The sequence below is a fragment of the Numenius arquata genome, chromosome 10 (assembly GCF_964106895.1).
Source record: "Numenius arquata chromosome 10, bNumArq3.hap1.1, whole genome shotgun sequence".
NCBI lineage: Eukaryota > Metazoa > Chordata > Aves > Charadriiformes > Scolopacidae > Numenius > Numenius arquata.
Window position 1 is genome coordinate 55,174,786 of NC_133585.1, and position 13,806 is coordinate 55,188,591.

A 13,806-nucleotide genomic window follows, 5' to 3' on the forward strand; every position below is an offset into this window, starting at 1 on the left:
TATTCCAGGAACTTTAAATCAGATCCATTCTAACACAGGAATTCCCACTGGTCCCAGTATAAGGTATCCTCTGATCCCTTAGGACCATTCACACATCTCAGTGGGACAAGGGAAGGAAGAGCATGTGCTTCTTGTGGATTATTTGGTTCGTGATAAAATACACAGTAGACCATGAGGAACTGTTTATGACATAAACAGTAAACACATTTTGTGAAAGACTACATTTTTAAAAATAATATTTAACGCTTATAAATTTAATTGTTTTCCCTCTTATTACCTAGTCTTCATGTTAAGTTTTGTTTGATAAAAGTAGCTTTGGGCTGTGGAGATATTAATGCACTTCCTCCTGACGTGAAATACTAAAGTTCTCATCTGTGGTTTTAAAATATTTAGTTTTCTGCTCTATTCTCTCCGTAGGTGTCGTACGTCAAAGCCATTGACATCTGGATGGCCGTGTGTCTGCTCTTCGTATTCTCGGCACTCTTGGAGTACGCGGCTGTAAACTTTGTGTCCAGGCAGCATAAAGAGCTGCTGCGATTCCGCCGCAAGAGGAAGAAGAGCAAGGTAAAAGTAATAGTATTCACAAGTCTGAAAGAGCCTGAGATTGATTTATGCCAGGACATAGGGTTAATTTGGTAAACACACCGCAGCTTAAATATAAACAAAATGGCAGCAGGGAATGAAATTCACTACAGGCAGAGGGTCACCACAAGGACTGTGCACTGCATAAATCCAACTCGAATTCTGGAAAGAGGGATTAAGAGGGATTTAAATGAGGCAGGGGCCATGTGGGAGCCATCTGCACAAGCACGAATTTCACTCTGTTACAGGAGGCAGATTATACCTCAGTGGATGAATGTCGCTGGCGCTCGCAGCAGTTTGTGCTGCACTGAGATTCAACAAATAATGTTCCTTAATTTCATTCTAGTATTCAGTTCAAAGCCTTAACAGCTGTGTTGAATGTAAATATTTTTAATACAAAAAAAATTACTTTTTCAATTAATATTATTGGTGGAAGAACTAACATTTTATTTTAAAAGCTGTGAAGTGGTGAGGTTTTTTCTTCTGTCATGTTAATTTAATGTAAACTGTTCATACAAATAGTAAGAAACTTCAATACAGCAATAGTTAGTAATATTTATTTTATAGCTGAAGTTATCTAGACTAGGGTAAAATAAGTCCCTACCAATGTGCAAAGTCAAACAGCTGAGGCTACAGGTTTGAATTCTGAAGTTTGCAGTTATATCAAGCAATAAGCAACATTTCTTACAACAATATGTAACCACAACTTCTGATTTTTCAAAGAGTAAATATTTCTCCACATTGAGTACCCACCAGTGATGCCACGCAGAGCCTTTCCACTGGCTTTCAGTCACTCTCCAGAATAATACCAGGGATGGAAGTCTGACCGTAGCAACATGACTCAGTTCATCCATCCTTCGTTCCTGAAGACTGACCCCAATTCTTGCTTACATCACAAGGGGGAGACCTTCTACAGGTTGTTTCCCTTTTACTTAGAGGATAATGAAAATTTGCAGTGCTGCAAAGCCTACCCAAGCAGCCTCTAGAAAGACTCCATGTCAAAAAGCAGGCTAGACACTCAACTGAAAATGACATTTTCATACATTTGGTGTTCCTGTGTGTCAATTCTGAGGCTTCTTTTGGTGCAGAGAGAAACCCAGGCACTGTAGCCTGGAGGATCATAGAACCATAGAATTGTCCTGGTTGGAAGGGACTTTTCAGATCATCGAGTCCAACCATCAACCCACCACTGACAAAACCCATCCCTAACCCATGTCCCTCAGCACCACGTCTGCCCGGCTTTTAAATATCTCCGGGGATGGTGACTCCACCACTGCCCTGGGCAGCCTCTTCCAAGGCTTGACAACCCTTTCTTTGAATAAATTTTTCCTAATATCCATCTTAAACCTCCCCTGGCGCAACCTGATAGCTCAGGATAGTTCAGGCTGTGTGTGCCTGATTTCAACTTCCGTCCCTGTGAAAAGCCTGCTTTTTCCTTTTCGCTGACAGTAGCAGAAAAAACACTTTCTGAGACACATTTTTGTGATGGAGGGTTGTTTTTGAAATATGGCAGCTCTCTGAAAGCTGCTTAAAGGTTTGGAATGGGGGGAATGGGCCGGGATGGGTTGTCGCACAGGGGGCAGGTGAGCCACAACAAATGCCTCATGTCTCAAACACAAAGAGCTGTGGGGAGTCACGCATTATATGACTATACTTTTAGTCCATTCCTTTTTTCACCGTGTATTATAATGTCTTCTGGATCTCGGGCAATATTCAATCCCATATTCAATTTTAGTGATGTCTTTTCATTTCCTTAAATACATGTCAATTATAATCACAGGGTGGGAAACTGGCAGGTAATATCCCATTCCCTCCAAAGGAACAACCCAAATCTCTTTCCAGCCCCCTCTTAGCCAAACTTGAAGCTCACCAGAGACTCTTCTTCAGCAATCACAACCAATCAGGTTTCAGCTTAGAGGTCTGTGGGGAAGGATCCACAATATACAAAGCACTTCTAAGAGAATCGTAGAATCATAGACCAGTTTGGGTTGAAATGGACCTTTAAATGTCACCCCGTCCAACCCCTCCCCCTGCCATGAGCAGGGACCACTTACAGAGAAGATCACAAAAAAGCAGGCACATGAACAGTCTCACTGACTTAACCATTTTGCTGGGTCAGTCCTTGACCTCGTGGTATTTTTGAATTCCTTATTCTAATTTTACACTTCATTAGGCAGTCTCCCAGCTTCTTCAGGTAGGTTTTCTGCCAGGTTCTCATAAAATTCGAGGATTCGAGGTTGCTGGGTCTATAGTAAAGTGCCAAGTACTCCCCTTAGATTCTGAAGGATGAAGACATGCATTTCAATGCATTTCTTCATAACATACCCAGGGGAGGGTATTAACTATATTCATGGATATACGGCTTTCCCTTCCTCCCCGTATCTCCGTGTTTCACCATGAGACAGGTTTCTCAGCCTAAATTTACCAAAAACTGCTTTGTTCCAATACAAGGTTATGATTTTGACAAATAAAAATTTGGCTGAAAAGATTAACTGAACATTTCTTGACTGACTCCAGTTCTGTGTAGAGCTAGAGCTCCTGGCCAGAGTTAACCTTTGAGAATACACCTTCTCAGGCCCTAGAGACAGCTCAGCTAATTGCTCCTTTTTTTTTTTTTCCTCAGTGTTTTATTAAACCATTCCTTGCCCAGCAAGTATACTGGAACTTGAAACGTTACAACACAGAGATTTTATCTCAAAAAAATTTGGATCGCATTCTAAACCCTCCGGTATACAAATAATAAATGATATCTTACGGAGTAAAGAAAGCAGTTAATAACTAGCCTTCCTCACCACAAATGTTATTATTTATTCACCACAATTTCTAGCATGAAATGTAGGCTCTGGGATCATAAGTCAAATTAACTTGTGTTTCCTTCCTCTTTTGTCCTTTTAACAGTTACTATAGCCCATGATTATAAAGTTCTGTATCTGTTTATTATCCCATTGTACTGGGTCAAACAGCCACTGGCTCTCAGGAGTTAAATTGTATTAATTTTTAAAACTAGCATGGATAAAGAAATGTACGTTTGACCACAAAGTCAAAAGACATGAAAAGAAGTTAGGTTAAAAGGCTGCATTTAAAATAAACTTCAATGGCTTCCTTGAGCATTAAATCCTATTTCTTTTCAAAATGAAAATTGCTATTTTAGAGAACTAGAATAGTTAGGGTAACTTATTAGACATTTTCGCCTTATGTGCTTACCATTCTTGGGACATTTTACTAGGATTTGGTTTTTCTACCAGGTGAATTCCAACCGATGAATGCAGAATGTTTTGGCACTGGCATTTTATCTGCAAGGGTACAGCAAAATTCCTAGCAATTTGACTCTGTTGCAAAAGTCCAAAAATAAATGGTTTGGGAAATGTTTATGTATGTTGACAGAAGAGAACACGTACGAATAATATCTAATTGCAATAGGGCAGCTGAAGAATTTCCAAAGTCTATTTTCTTTGTAATTAAAAAGACATGCTTGTTGCAAGAAATATTTACTTTCACCAAGCAACCCTAGTGACAGTCAGACGATTGAATTTCAGTGCCAGAATGCCCTTGGGAGGCCAGGGAATCCATTTTCCTGACCTAAGTCACAATCAGTTATACCTAATTCATCCCAGCCATAAAAAAATCCACAAACTCCCCTGCAATCTATCCCAATGGTTTAGAAAGTGTTTTACTTGTGCCTTTGTTGGCCTCTCATGGCAAATTTAGAAGGGGCACAGAGAACAGACTACTTCATTCCTTTATGTAGCCATTTTCACATTTCCATTCAGTCTTTTTTTCTTTAAATATTTCCAGTTGGGAATATTATTTTTTTGGCTTATTCTTATTCTCTGGAAATTCTCCTCATAAGTCCACCTAATTCCTCAAAACTGTGTTCACAACATGAATTTTAGCCAGTAACAGTTGAGAGCAGCTGAAGGATCATATCAAACATGTTCTACGCTTTTTTATCATAGAATCACAGAATGGTTAGAGTTGGAAGGGACCTTAAAGCCCATCCAGTGTCACCCCCTGCCCTAGGCAGGGACACCTCCCACCAGACCAGGTTGCTCTAAGCCCCATCCAGCCTGGCCTTGAACCCCTCCAGGGAGGGGGCAGCCACAGCTTCCTTGGGTTTATCCAAACCCTTTTGCCATTTGGCTTTTTAACAACAGCCTGGTATTGACCCATATCAAGATTTGGACCTTCCATAATGCCTAGGTCTTTTTCCAGAGCTCCTGCAGAGCCATTCCCTTTCCACCTCCTGTTTGTGAAGTTGGTTATTCCTGGCTAAATGTAGCACCTTGTATTCGCACCTACTGACTCTTCTCCTGTATTTTTCAGACTCTTTGTCCAAGTCGTTGAATTTTTAGCTCTAAACATATCCTCAAACAAACTTGCAGTTTTTCCCAGGTTGGAATCTTTTGTAAATTTAATTAAAACTGTGGGGTTTTCCTTATCAATGCCGATTAAAAACACAGGAGAACTGAAATCTCTCTCTTAAAAAGCATATGATTGAACTCAGACAAAACCCCTGCAGTAAACGAGTGTAGGAAACAAAATGACAGCTGCTGAGATTCATAGAAAATCATAGTTATACAAAATGTACTTATTTACAGAGCTCTGCTAAGATATTTTGGCATCCAAAGCTCATCTCTCCTTGCCATTTTCTTTATGCTTTTTCCACCTACAGTCACTGCCTCTTTCTTACACCATCAAGTCCATTTGCAGCCTCCCTTCCCAGACAACAGCACCAGCAGCATCAAAGGCGATTCTTAGGTATAACTGCACCCTCTGGCTACCATTTTTATAGTTGTAACTACGGACCTCGCTCAGTAATTCCAAATAACGAAAAGGAAAATTTATTTTCAGAGGCTCAATCCAATTTGCAGAGAATTAACCAAAAAAAAAAAAAAAAAAAGTGTCTGGGATTGTGTTCTAAATACATTTATAACTAAAAACTGTTACTGCAACATAATATGCAGCCTACTCATTGCTGTTTCCCAAGAGCCATCGCAATAGGTACAGGAGATTTTAGAAAAAGGGTGTCATTTCTTTATGAGTACACAAACGGCATAACAAATCCTGGGAACAGAGGAATTTTGGTTCCCAATTTGAGACTTCAGTTGGTGGTCAGTATATGATCCACAGTGTTTTGTCAGAGAAAGCAATCTGGCCAATGAACACAACTATTTCACAAATATTATATTACTACGATGAAGGAAATGTTCCTTCAGAATGAATTAATATCAATTACTCACTTATAATTACACTCTTTTCAGTCTTGAAAGACAAAAGGACAGAACTGGCAGAATTCTAAGTCCTGTGGGGATATTGAAACACGCCTGTAACCGGTGCTTTTTTCTTAGTTTCATTTACACTTTGTGGGGAAAAACAAACTGCGTACATATACTGAATAACACTGATTTTAGATCAGGTTTTAATATATTTAGTTTTCAGGAATAGTCAATATTTTAATTCTATTTTCAAAAAGCTAAAGATCGCCGTATCTTTAGTGAGGAAAATAGAAATCAAACTAGACTGTCTTTAATGGTAATCACACCTCTTTTCTTTTGTTTTCTTTTTGGTCAACCCACCCGTTTTGATGAAAGTATTTTGAGGGAGTTCTTGATGGAAATGAAATCAGTGAATCATTGCAGCATAGCAATGGCTTGAGATGTACAGGACCTATAGACGGGACTTTGCCTCAAATCTACAGTACAAATTTAAGGGTAAACTATGAAGAAGATGTCCCATTTGTCATAATGTGGTACCCAACCATTAACAGAGGCCCTGTCCTTTTGTCTGAAATAATGTCTTCCCGTGTGAACTCCATAAACCTTCATTGCTACCTGTATGTGATGACGTGAAATGTTGATAAAGGTACCTGTTTTGTTAATTTTGTAATCCATTTTAATCTGTTTAAATCTGGATTAAAATACAGTATTAAAATTTTACTTTCTGCAACTTCAAAGGGACAGTGACATCAGTTCAAGGTGCAATCAGTTGCTACCAGATCAGCTTTTAAAACCAAGCTCTTCGTAGTCCAAAACAATTCAATAACACTTTTCTTCACAAAAAAAAAAAAAAAAAAGAACAATAAAAAATATAGTGTTCAAATAACCAAAGCCAAGGCTTCAAATAAGCCTTCAAACCATTACCACAACCTACACGCAAAAGGCTATAGAGATCTTTTCAGCTCTTATGCTGACTGCCTTTATGACTCCTCAAGAGAAATGTATTATTAAATATATGGACAGAAAACAGGATAGTCACAGGGCCACAGAAACTGGCACCTTTCTAATACTTTATAGCTAAGTATTTTGTAGAGCAACACTGATACGAAAATAAACTAATTGAAATTATTTCCTACAGGCCTCCATAAAATTCTAAATTTCTAAATATAGACTGTGATCTAAATTTATTTACATTCTTTAATTACAGTAATTTTAATAGAGATGATGAAATATTTCTATGTAGCTGTATTCAGAATAACTTCCAAATTCCTTCCAAAGCCGTATGTGTGAAAAGCACATTCATATCAAACCTTAGTTAAAGTTCATTCATAAAAAGATTTTAAAAGCTTTATCAAAAATCAATAAGAAATCATTCATTTTCTTTTCTTTAGTGATGATGCACTAAACAAATACGCAAAAGACCAAAACCAAAGCTTTCTTATTATATTTTTAAAAAAAATTCAACCAAAATGCACTTTTCCAGGAAGATTCACTGTCCAGCTTCTCACCTGGGCCATACGGGGCACTTCCATCAGGTGATTTCAACAGCTGTGGACTCAGACACGTGTTATGAGAAATGTTCCCAGTCAGAAAGAGGGACTGTAGCCAAGTCAGTCGATAAAAACAAATGGGGTGTCACCTACATTTTATAAAAATGCCTTCGAAAAAGCACTCAAACATTACTGTCAATAATTAGAGTACCTACGTCTTCCCTGCTGTGTACAAGCACCCTTAGGTATCAACCTGAGGCCAAATTAAGGATTCTTCTGCATTATGAATCTGCTGAAAAACTTCCAGAACCACATTTTGGATATTCCAGCAGGTCCCCCAGAAAAAAAAAGCGTGGTGGTACCTGGCATGTTACAGCGTTCCAGGTGGTGGCCTTTCCCACATGTTCATAGCCCCAGCACAGTGGTTGGATTTGGTAGATTCAACCATCCCACCTGCCCTCATGGAGACACCATCCACTGGGCAGAACTGCTAGAATCCTAGAAGGACCTTCACATCACTTTCCAAGCAAACAAATAAATACTCAGAGACCTGGCCTTCAAACCCATTCCAGAATTATTTTCTGGAGACGAACAGAAAGATTTAAACCCTGAATCATATGTATGAAGGCATTTAAAGAGCAAGCTTAGTGTAAATTCTCACAGTCCGTATATCTGTAACTTCTGTTAATGGGAATACAACGCCACAACTCTCCTGGAATACAACTACTATGAAGATGTTATTTCCCACTCTTTTCTGACAAGAGAGGAACACTATTGCAGAAATATTTGTTTTATCACGTCATCAAATAATGATCCCATCATTTTGTATTTCTGTTACTCATTTCCATATTGCAGTAAGTCAGTGATTTTTCCCTCCTCCTTTTCTTTTGTGTTAATTTTTCTTTACTTTTTGTTTTCGTAAGAGAATTCTAACACAGATTTGAAGCACAGTAGTTTCAGTGAAGTCTATTCTCTATAAGTTTATTCAATTTACATAATTGAAAAAGTATTGCAGTTGGGTGATAACTACAGCTCTGCTGGATGCTCGTGCTGATTGCCAACCAGTTCACTTCAAACTTAGTATTCTGCATTCTTTTGTATTATTTGTTCTTCAAATAATATTGTCAATAAACATCATTGGAATTTTTGTTAACAAAGTAATTAACAAGGGTTCTTCTAGTAAGTATTACTTAATCAGAACTTTAAATGTGTTCAGAATTAATTCTCCATTCCAAAACATTTTCAGATTTTCCAAACGTCACAGGTACTTTCAAAATGAAAAATTTGGAAATTTGGATTTAAACTGTGTTCATTGAGAAATTACATTTGTACAAAGTAAGAGGTTTAAATAAAGCAAAAAAGTTTCAGAATTACTGAACTGAAACACTTATTATTTGATTTGCTTTTGTAAATGAATTTTTTTATTATTTTATTTTAATTTAAGCTAGAAAGAGCTTCAAAATATCAAAAATTCTCTTACAAAAGGAAAATTGCTGCTGCTCAATTCTTTTTTCTAGTACTTATGGAAAATATTTTCTAAAATACTTATCTAGGAAATAACATATACATAATACTTTGTCATACTTCATAGAAGTCTAAGATCCTAAAGCAATTAAGCTAAATTAGACATGAAAAACAGGAAATCCTGAATGTAAAATCAGTATTAAAAAATTGTGAATGCCATCAAAATCCCACGACTATCCTTGCATAGCAAACATAGTGAAAGAATACACTGGAGTATATTTCAGAATGAAACTTGGCCCTGGCTTCACAGTCTATGTCTCACTTATTTGCCTGCATTTGTACCTCTTTCATTACTTGAGAACACCCATAACCAGGAAAAAAGAAGTACAAAATGTGTCTCCAGACAGAAGCCCCATTCTCGAAATGCATGTTATAGAAATATATACATCTTCAGACCATCTACTTTTGTTTCTGTGACACGTGATTAAAAACCACTTTCTCTTATAGCTCCCTGAACTCAGAATGACTTTGCCAGAAGAAAAATCCAGCCTTTAGCTTTCATTCACTTTATTTTAAACTAAGACACTTTCCATGCTCTTCTCTTTATCTGACACATTCACAGGGAACAGCAAAATAAGGCACACAGATAAGATTAATTAAATATATGATAACCAAATAGGCAGAATTCTCACTAATACAATTAACGTGAAGATCATTAGTGCTTGTATGATGAGTACCTCTTGAGGCCAGGATCCCACTTCATTAAGCAACGTACAGAATTAACGACTGTTGTCTAAAAGTTTGAAGTTTGCCCAATTGAAGACTGAGGATATTTACTGTAAATGGGGAAAGTCAAGCCAAATTGGAAGTTGTGTGCCTGATTACCACCAGTTTAACAAGCTTTCTCTATTCTCTAAAGAGATTATAGAATCTAGAAACAAATAGGAGAATTCTGTGCTTATTAAAGCTGCTGCAGTATTTCTGACAGACACTGATAGGGCTGAAATTTCAACCGGTTCAGTCAAACAGTGGATTCAAGAAGTCACTGAGGTGACGGTGAAACACTTGCTATTTAGCAGCTGGTAAGATTTCTGTGAATAAAACAAACTTCTGCTTTTTTTCTTTCCTTTTTTTTTCTTTCTTTTTTTTCTTTTTTTTTTTTCCCAACAGGACGATGACATGAGGGACAGTCAGTTTAGTTTCACAGCCTATGGAGTGAGCCCATGTCTGCAAGCGAAAGACGGAGTGACCCAAAAGGGGCCAAACAACCCTGCTCAAGCTGCACCAAAAAGCCCTGAAGAGATGAGAAAGGTATTCATTGACCGGGCCAAGAAGATAGACACAATATCCAGGGCTTGTTTCCCCTTAGCCTTTCTGATCTTCAATATTTTTTATTGGGTAATTTACAAAATCATCAGGCATGAAGACATTCACCAATAAGGAGGTTAAGGCTCGCGCTACACGTAGCTCAACAGGCGGCTTTCCCTTAGGAATGAGCATCCCAGGAGTGACCGGGAGAGTTAAAGGCATTGAGGGGGGACAAAAAAAGACCCTGCCATGCCCAGTCGCAGCGAGGTGGGAGAATGGCACCCAGAGAAGATACATCTGCTCTTGCAAACGTTCCGTGTCAAACTAAATATTAACTTTTTCATTGTAAATCACTCTCTACTGAAGCTTTACTGCCAAGTATTTATACATACTGTTACATAGTGGTATAATTGTACAGTTCTCTTTGATGTTCCTTACATTTTTTTAATTCTGGTGTATTTTTAACGAAAAAAAAAAAAAAAGGATCCAGAATACCCTAGGTAAATCCCATAGTATTACAGAATAGATTAGCATTTGTAACTTTTACTTCAATTTTACAAGATAATGACAAATTACTGATCTGAGGTTACAGTTTTAAGAACCTTTTCTTGTCTTAAGGACAGTACCTGTGGTTTTGCAATGAGCACACGACACATTTAAGTTATTTATTCAGTGTACTTCATATTGCCATTCTCCTGGAAGGTGTGTGGTGAAATAATCTCAGACAGCACAAGGTATCTATAGCCTAATAGTCTGCATATCACATGGGAAATATATTAAAATTTGTAAAGAACTGACTCCTGCATAGGATTTTTTTTTCTTTTAATTACCTACACTTTGATAATTGAAACTTATAATATTTTTTAATCCTTTTTATATTTTTGAAGGTTTTTTTTTCTCAATTGATAAAACTCATGCAGCTTTGGAGACAGCCAAACTACATAAAAATTTTGCAATGCTTCATTTTGATTCAATGCAAAGCTATCTGGGACCAAAATTAAGAGCAGATAGTCAACTGCTTCCCTGAAACATCTGTAGGATGAGTAGAGCTGTGTTTATGCACATTTATCTCCTACTTGTTACATAAATACAGGAAATTTAATTTGTGAATATGTCAATTTTTCTGTCTCTTTCTTTGAAGCATATTGATATGGCTTGGATACTGGCTAAGAAGCACTTCGCAACTTTGGAAAAACATGTCACTGTTGTAAAACATGAAAAAGGATCTGAATTGTTTTTCACATTTATTATACTTCACATTAATTAATTGGAGAACAACTATCAAAACTCTTAGAGAGATTTTCCCTGTTTAGGATTAAATAGGTCATATTAGTTGCTTCTTTGAATTATAACAGAATAGATCACATTTATGGCAGGGCTTGTAGGCAAGAGTGTTTACTTTTGCCAATCTTGTTTACTGAAAAACAAAAACATGCTCAGATATGGAAATCTGACATTTAGAATTACTGGGTCCAGTAGCTGAGGCTGTTTCTCATTACAAAAATATTTTTATTTTTAACATGTTTTAAATTTTTGGTTTGTTGTTGCTCAGAATGTATGTACAAAAGCAAAATACAGCTGGAGGCAAACATCTGGTGCCCTGCCAAAGGCATGGCGCATATGAACTAACAGAACCATGTATCTCTGCACCGAGGGTTATAACACAACAACCTTGGGCTTAGTTGGGTTTGTTGTTGTTTTCCCCTAAGGATTTGTTAGATTCTAAAATAGTAGTGCTCAGGTTTTGGTCAGCTGTGTCAGAAAGAAGCACTATAATCCTCCTCTATCTTAAAACAGTATTTTTTAATATATAGTTTTGCTTCACTTATGATCTGAAATGGATTCAATCCACTTTAAACAATTATTTTTTGCTGAGGTTGTGTCTTTTTTGTGTTGATTTCTTTATGTGCATGCTCCTGTTCTTCTGTGCGAGAGGGTATAATGAAATAACGGCTGACATTTCAGCTGGGTTACATCTGTCTCTCTCAAAGTTACCATTAGTTGTATCGTATGAAGAGGGATATAAACTCGCTTCTGCTGTCAGCGAAGTCAACAGTATTTTGTTTAAGGACTGTTTGAAGTCCTGGATCCATAATCAAGATCCATCATCTTTCAGGGTCCTCTCTCTTCTTTCCTTCTAAAATTGCTGAATTGCATTCAACAATGAATTGCATTCATTCAATGAAGAATTCTTCATTGAAGGGGTAAGTGCATCAAAAAGATCAGATCAGAATAACTCCTAGTTATTCTAGTTTATAACATGTGAGCAGCTGGTTGACATTGCCTATATTCCAACCATTCTGCTGCTCTCACACGTGCAGTGCTACCCTGCTTTGAAAACGTGAACAAATTTGAGTAAAGCAGAGCTAAACAAATTTAGCCTAATTTCTTTCTTCACTCTTTAGGGCAGAAAAGGTCTATGCTCTCAAAGAGGGAAATCAGTCAGGAAATCTTGGAAGTGATGAAAGAGAGACTGGGTTACAACACTGGCAAAATGCAGCAGGGGGTCAGAAGGAATGTAAATTGCTAAGCAAGAAGGACAAGTTCCTTCATTCATATGTGAAACTATTACCTCCGTGAGGAGGAATAACCCTTGTGCCACATTTCTTTTTGACTCAACCATGCTAATCTAAGGAAAAATTACAGCATATATAAACAAAAAGCATAAATCTACATTCTCATTCTTTTCTGGCCTCCCTAATGGATTGTTACCTACATGTTCTCTTTAAAATAAATGAGATCTGTAGATTTAACGGGCCTAATTTAGTTGGACATAATGCCTGGTGTTGCCTCTCAGGATGCATCTCTCCAGCCATGTGCTATGGTGGGAGAGAAGAGGGGGGTCTCAGACCTGGCCAGTGGCCAGTAGATCCCTTCCTCTGTGTAGTTCTACTTCTCTTTCATAGGCCATTACATTGGGAGGTTGAGCACACCCTACTTCTAAACTGAATATTTACATATAATGCTCGGTCTTCTAACAGGGCACATTGAAAAGAAAGAGAATTAATTATGTTTAAAGCATCATCCTAGAACAATTTATGTTGGAAAAGACCTTTAAGATCATTGAGTCCAACCATTAACCCAACACTACCAAGGCCAGCACAAAATCATGTTCCTTAAAGGACTTGTCAGGAGTGGGATTCGAACCCACGCCTCCAGGGGAGACTGCGACCTGAACGCAGCGCCTTAGACCGCTCGGCCATCCTGACCTGCTATCATTATGAAAACTGCACATTTTTTTATTGTGCAGCAATCCATTCATGATAAAAGTATTTCAAACAGAGGGGAAAAGCAAAAAATGGTTCCATGATGATGTTTTCAAAAGCACACAACATTTGGCATGTTGTTCTGCTGCCCTCAGGTAAGTAAAGATTTTCTATTTTGATATAATGGAACCCAAGTCTCTCTGACAATGATAGGTTTGTGGGTTTTTTTACCAGAACCATAACATTTGCCAAGGTGACAGAAGCCTTTGCAGTCCGCTAAATAATGTGGTTTTCAAAAGAAAGCAGAACATAAAATTTAAATTTCATTTAGATGATTCCTAAATGACTTAGTGTAAAGTCACACGGTAAAGGGACAGAAATGTCAGTTGAGATAAGAAACTTCACCAGTGATGAGGGGAAAAGCCCAGCAATGCCAGCAGGCAGGGCCATCCTCCTCCGTAACAGAGCTGGAATCAACAGCAGCTGTCATCTACTGAGATTAGGCTGGGAGATGGTCCTTTTGTCACTGTATAATGAAGT

At 37.7% G+C, this 13,806-nt stretch overlaps 1 protein-coding gene and 1 non-coding gene across 4 annotated transcripts in view; one reads left to right on the top strand and one right to left on the bottom strand.

Annotated features, from left to right (window-relative positions):
• The window catches only part of GLRA3 (glycine receptor alpha 3), a 68,374-nt gene extending 58,182 nt beyond the window's left edge, over positions 1 to 10,192 (top strand). The window contains exons 8-10 of one of the 3 annotated variants that reach the window (XM_074154480.1): positions 418 to 564; positions 6,174 to 6,293; positions 9,923 to 10,192. In XM_074154480.1, the coding sequence (XP_074010581.1) occupies positions 418 to 564; positions 6,174 to 6,293; positions 9,923 to 10,192 (537 nt within the window). Of the gene's footprint in view, positions 1 to 417; positions 571 to 6,173; positions 6,294 to 9,922 lie in introns of all 3 variants that reach the window. The other 2 variants (XM_074154481.1, XM_074154482.1) reach the window with 2 other exon arrangements.
• Positions 10,193 to 13,186: 2,994 nt separating this feature from the next.
• Positions 13,187 to 13,269, bottom strand: TRNAL-CAG (transfer RNA leucine (anticodon CAG)). The gene has a single exon. It is a non-coding gene; the product is annotated as a tRNA-Leu (tRNA).
• Positions 13,270 to 13,806: the final 537 nt, after the last annotated feature.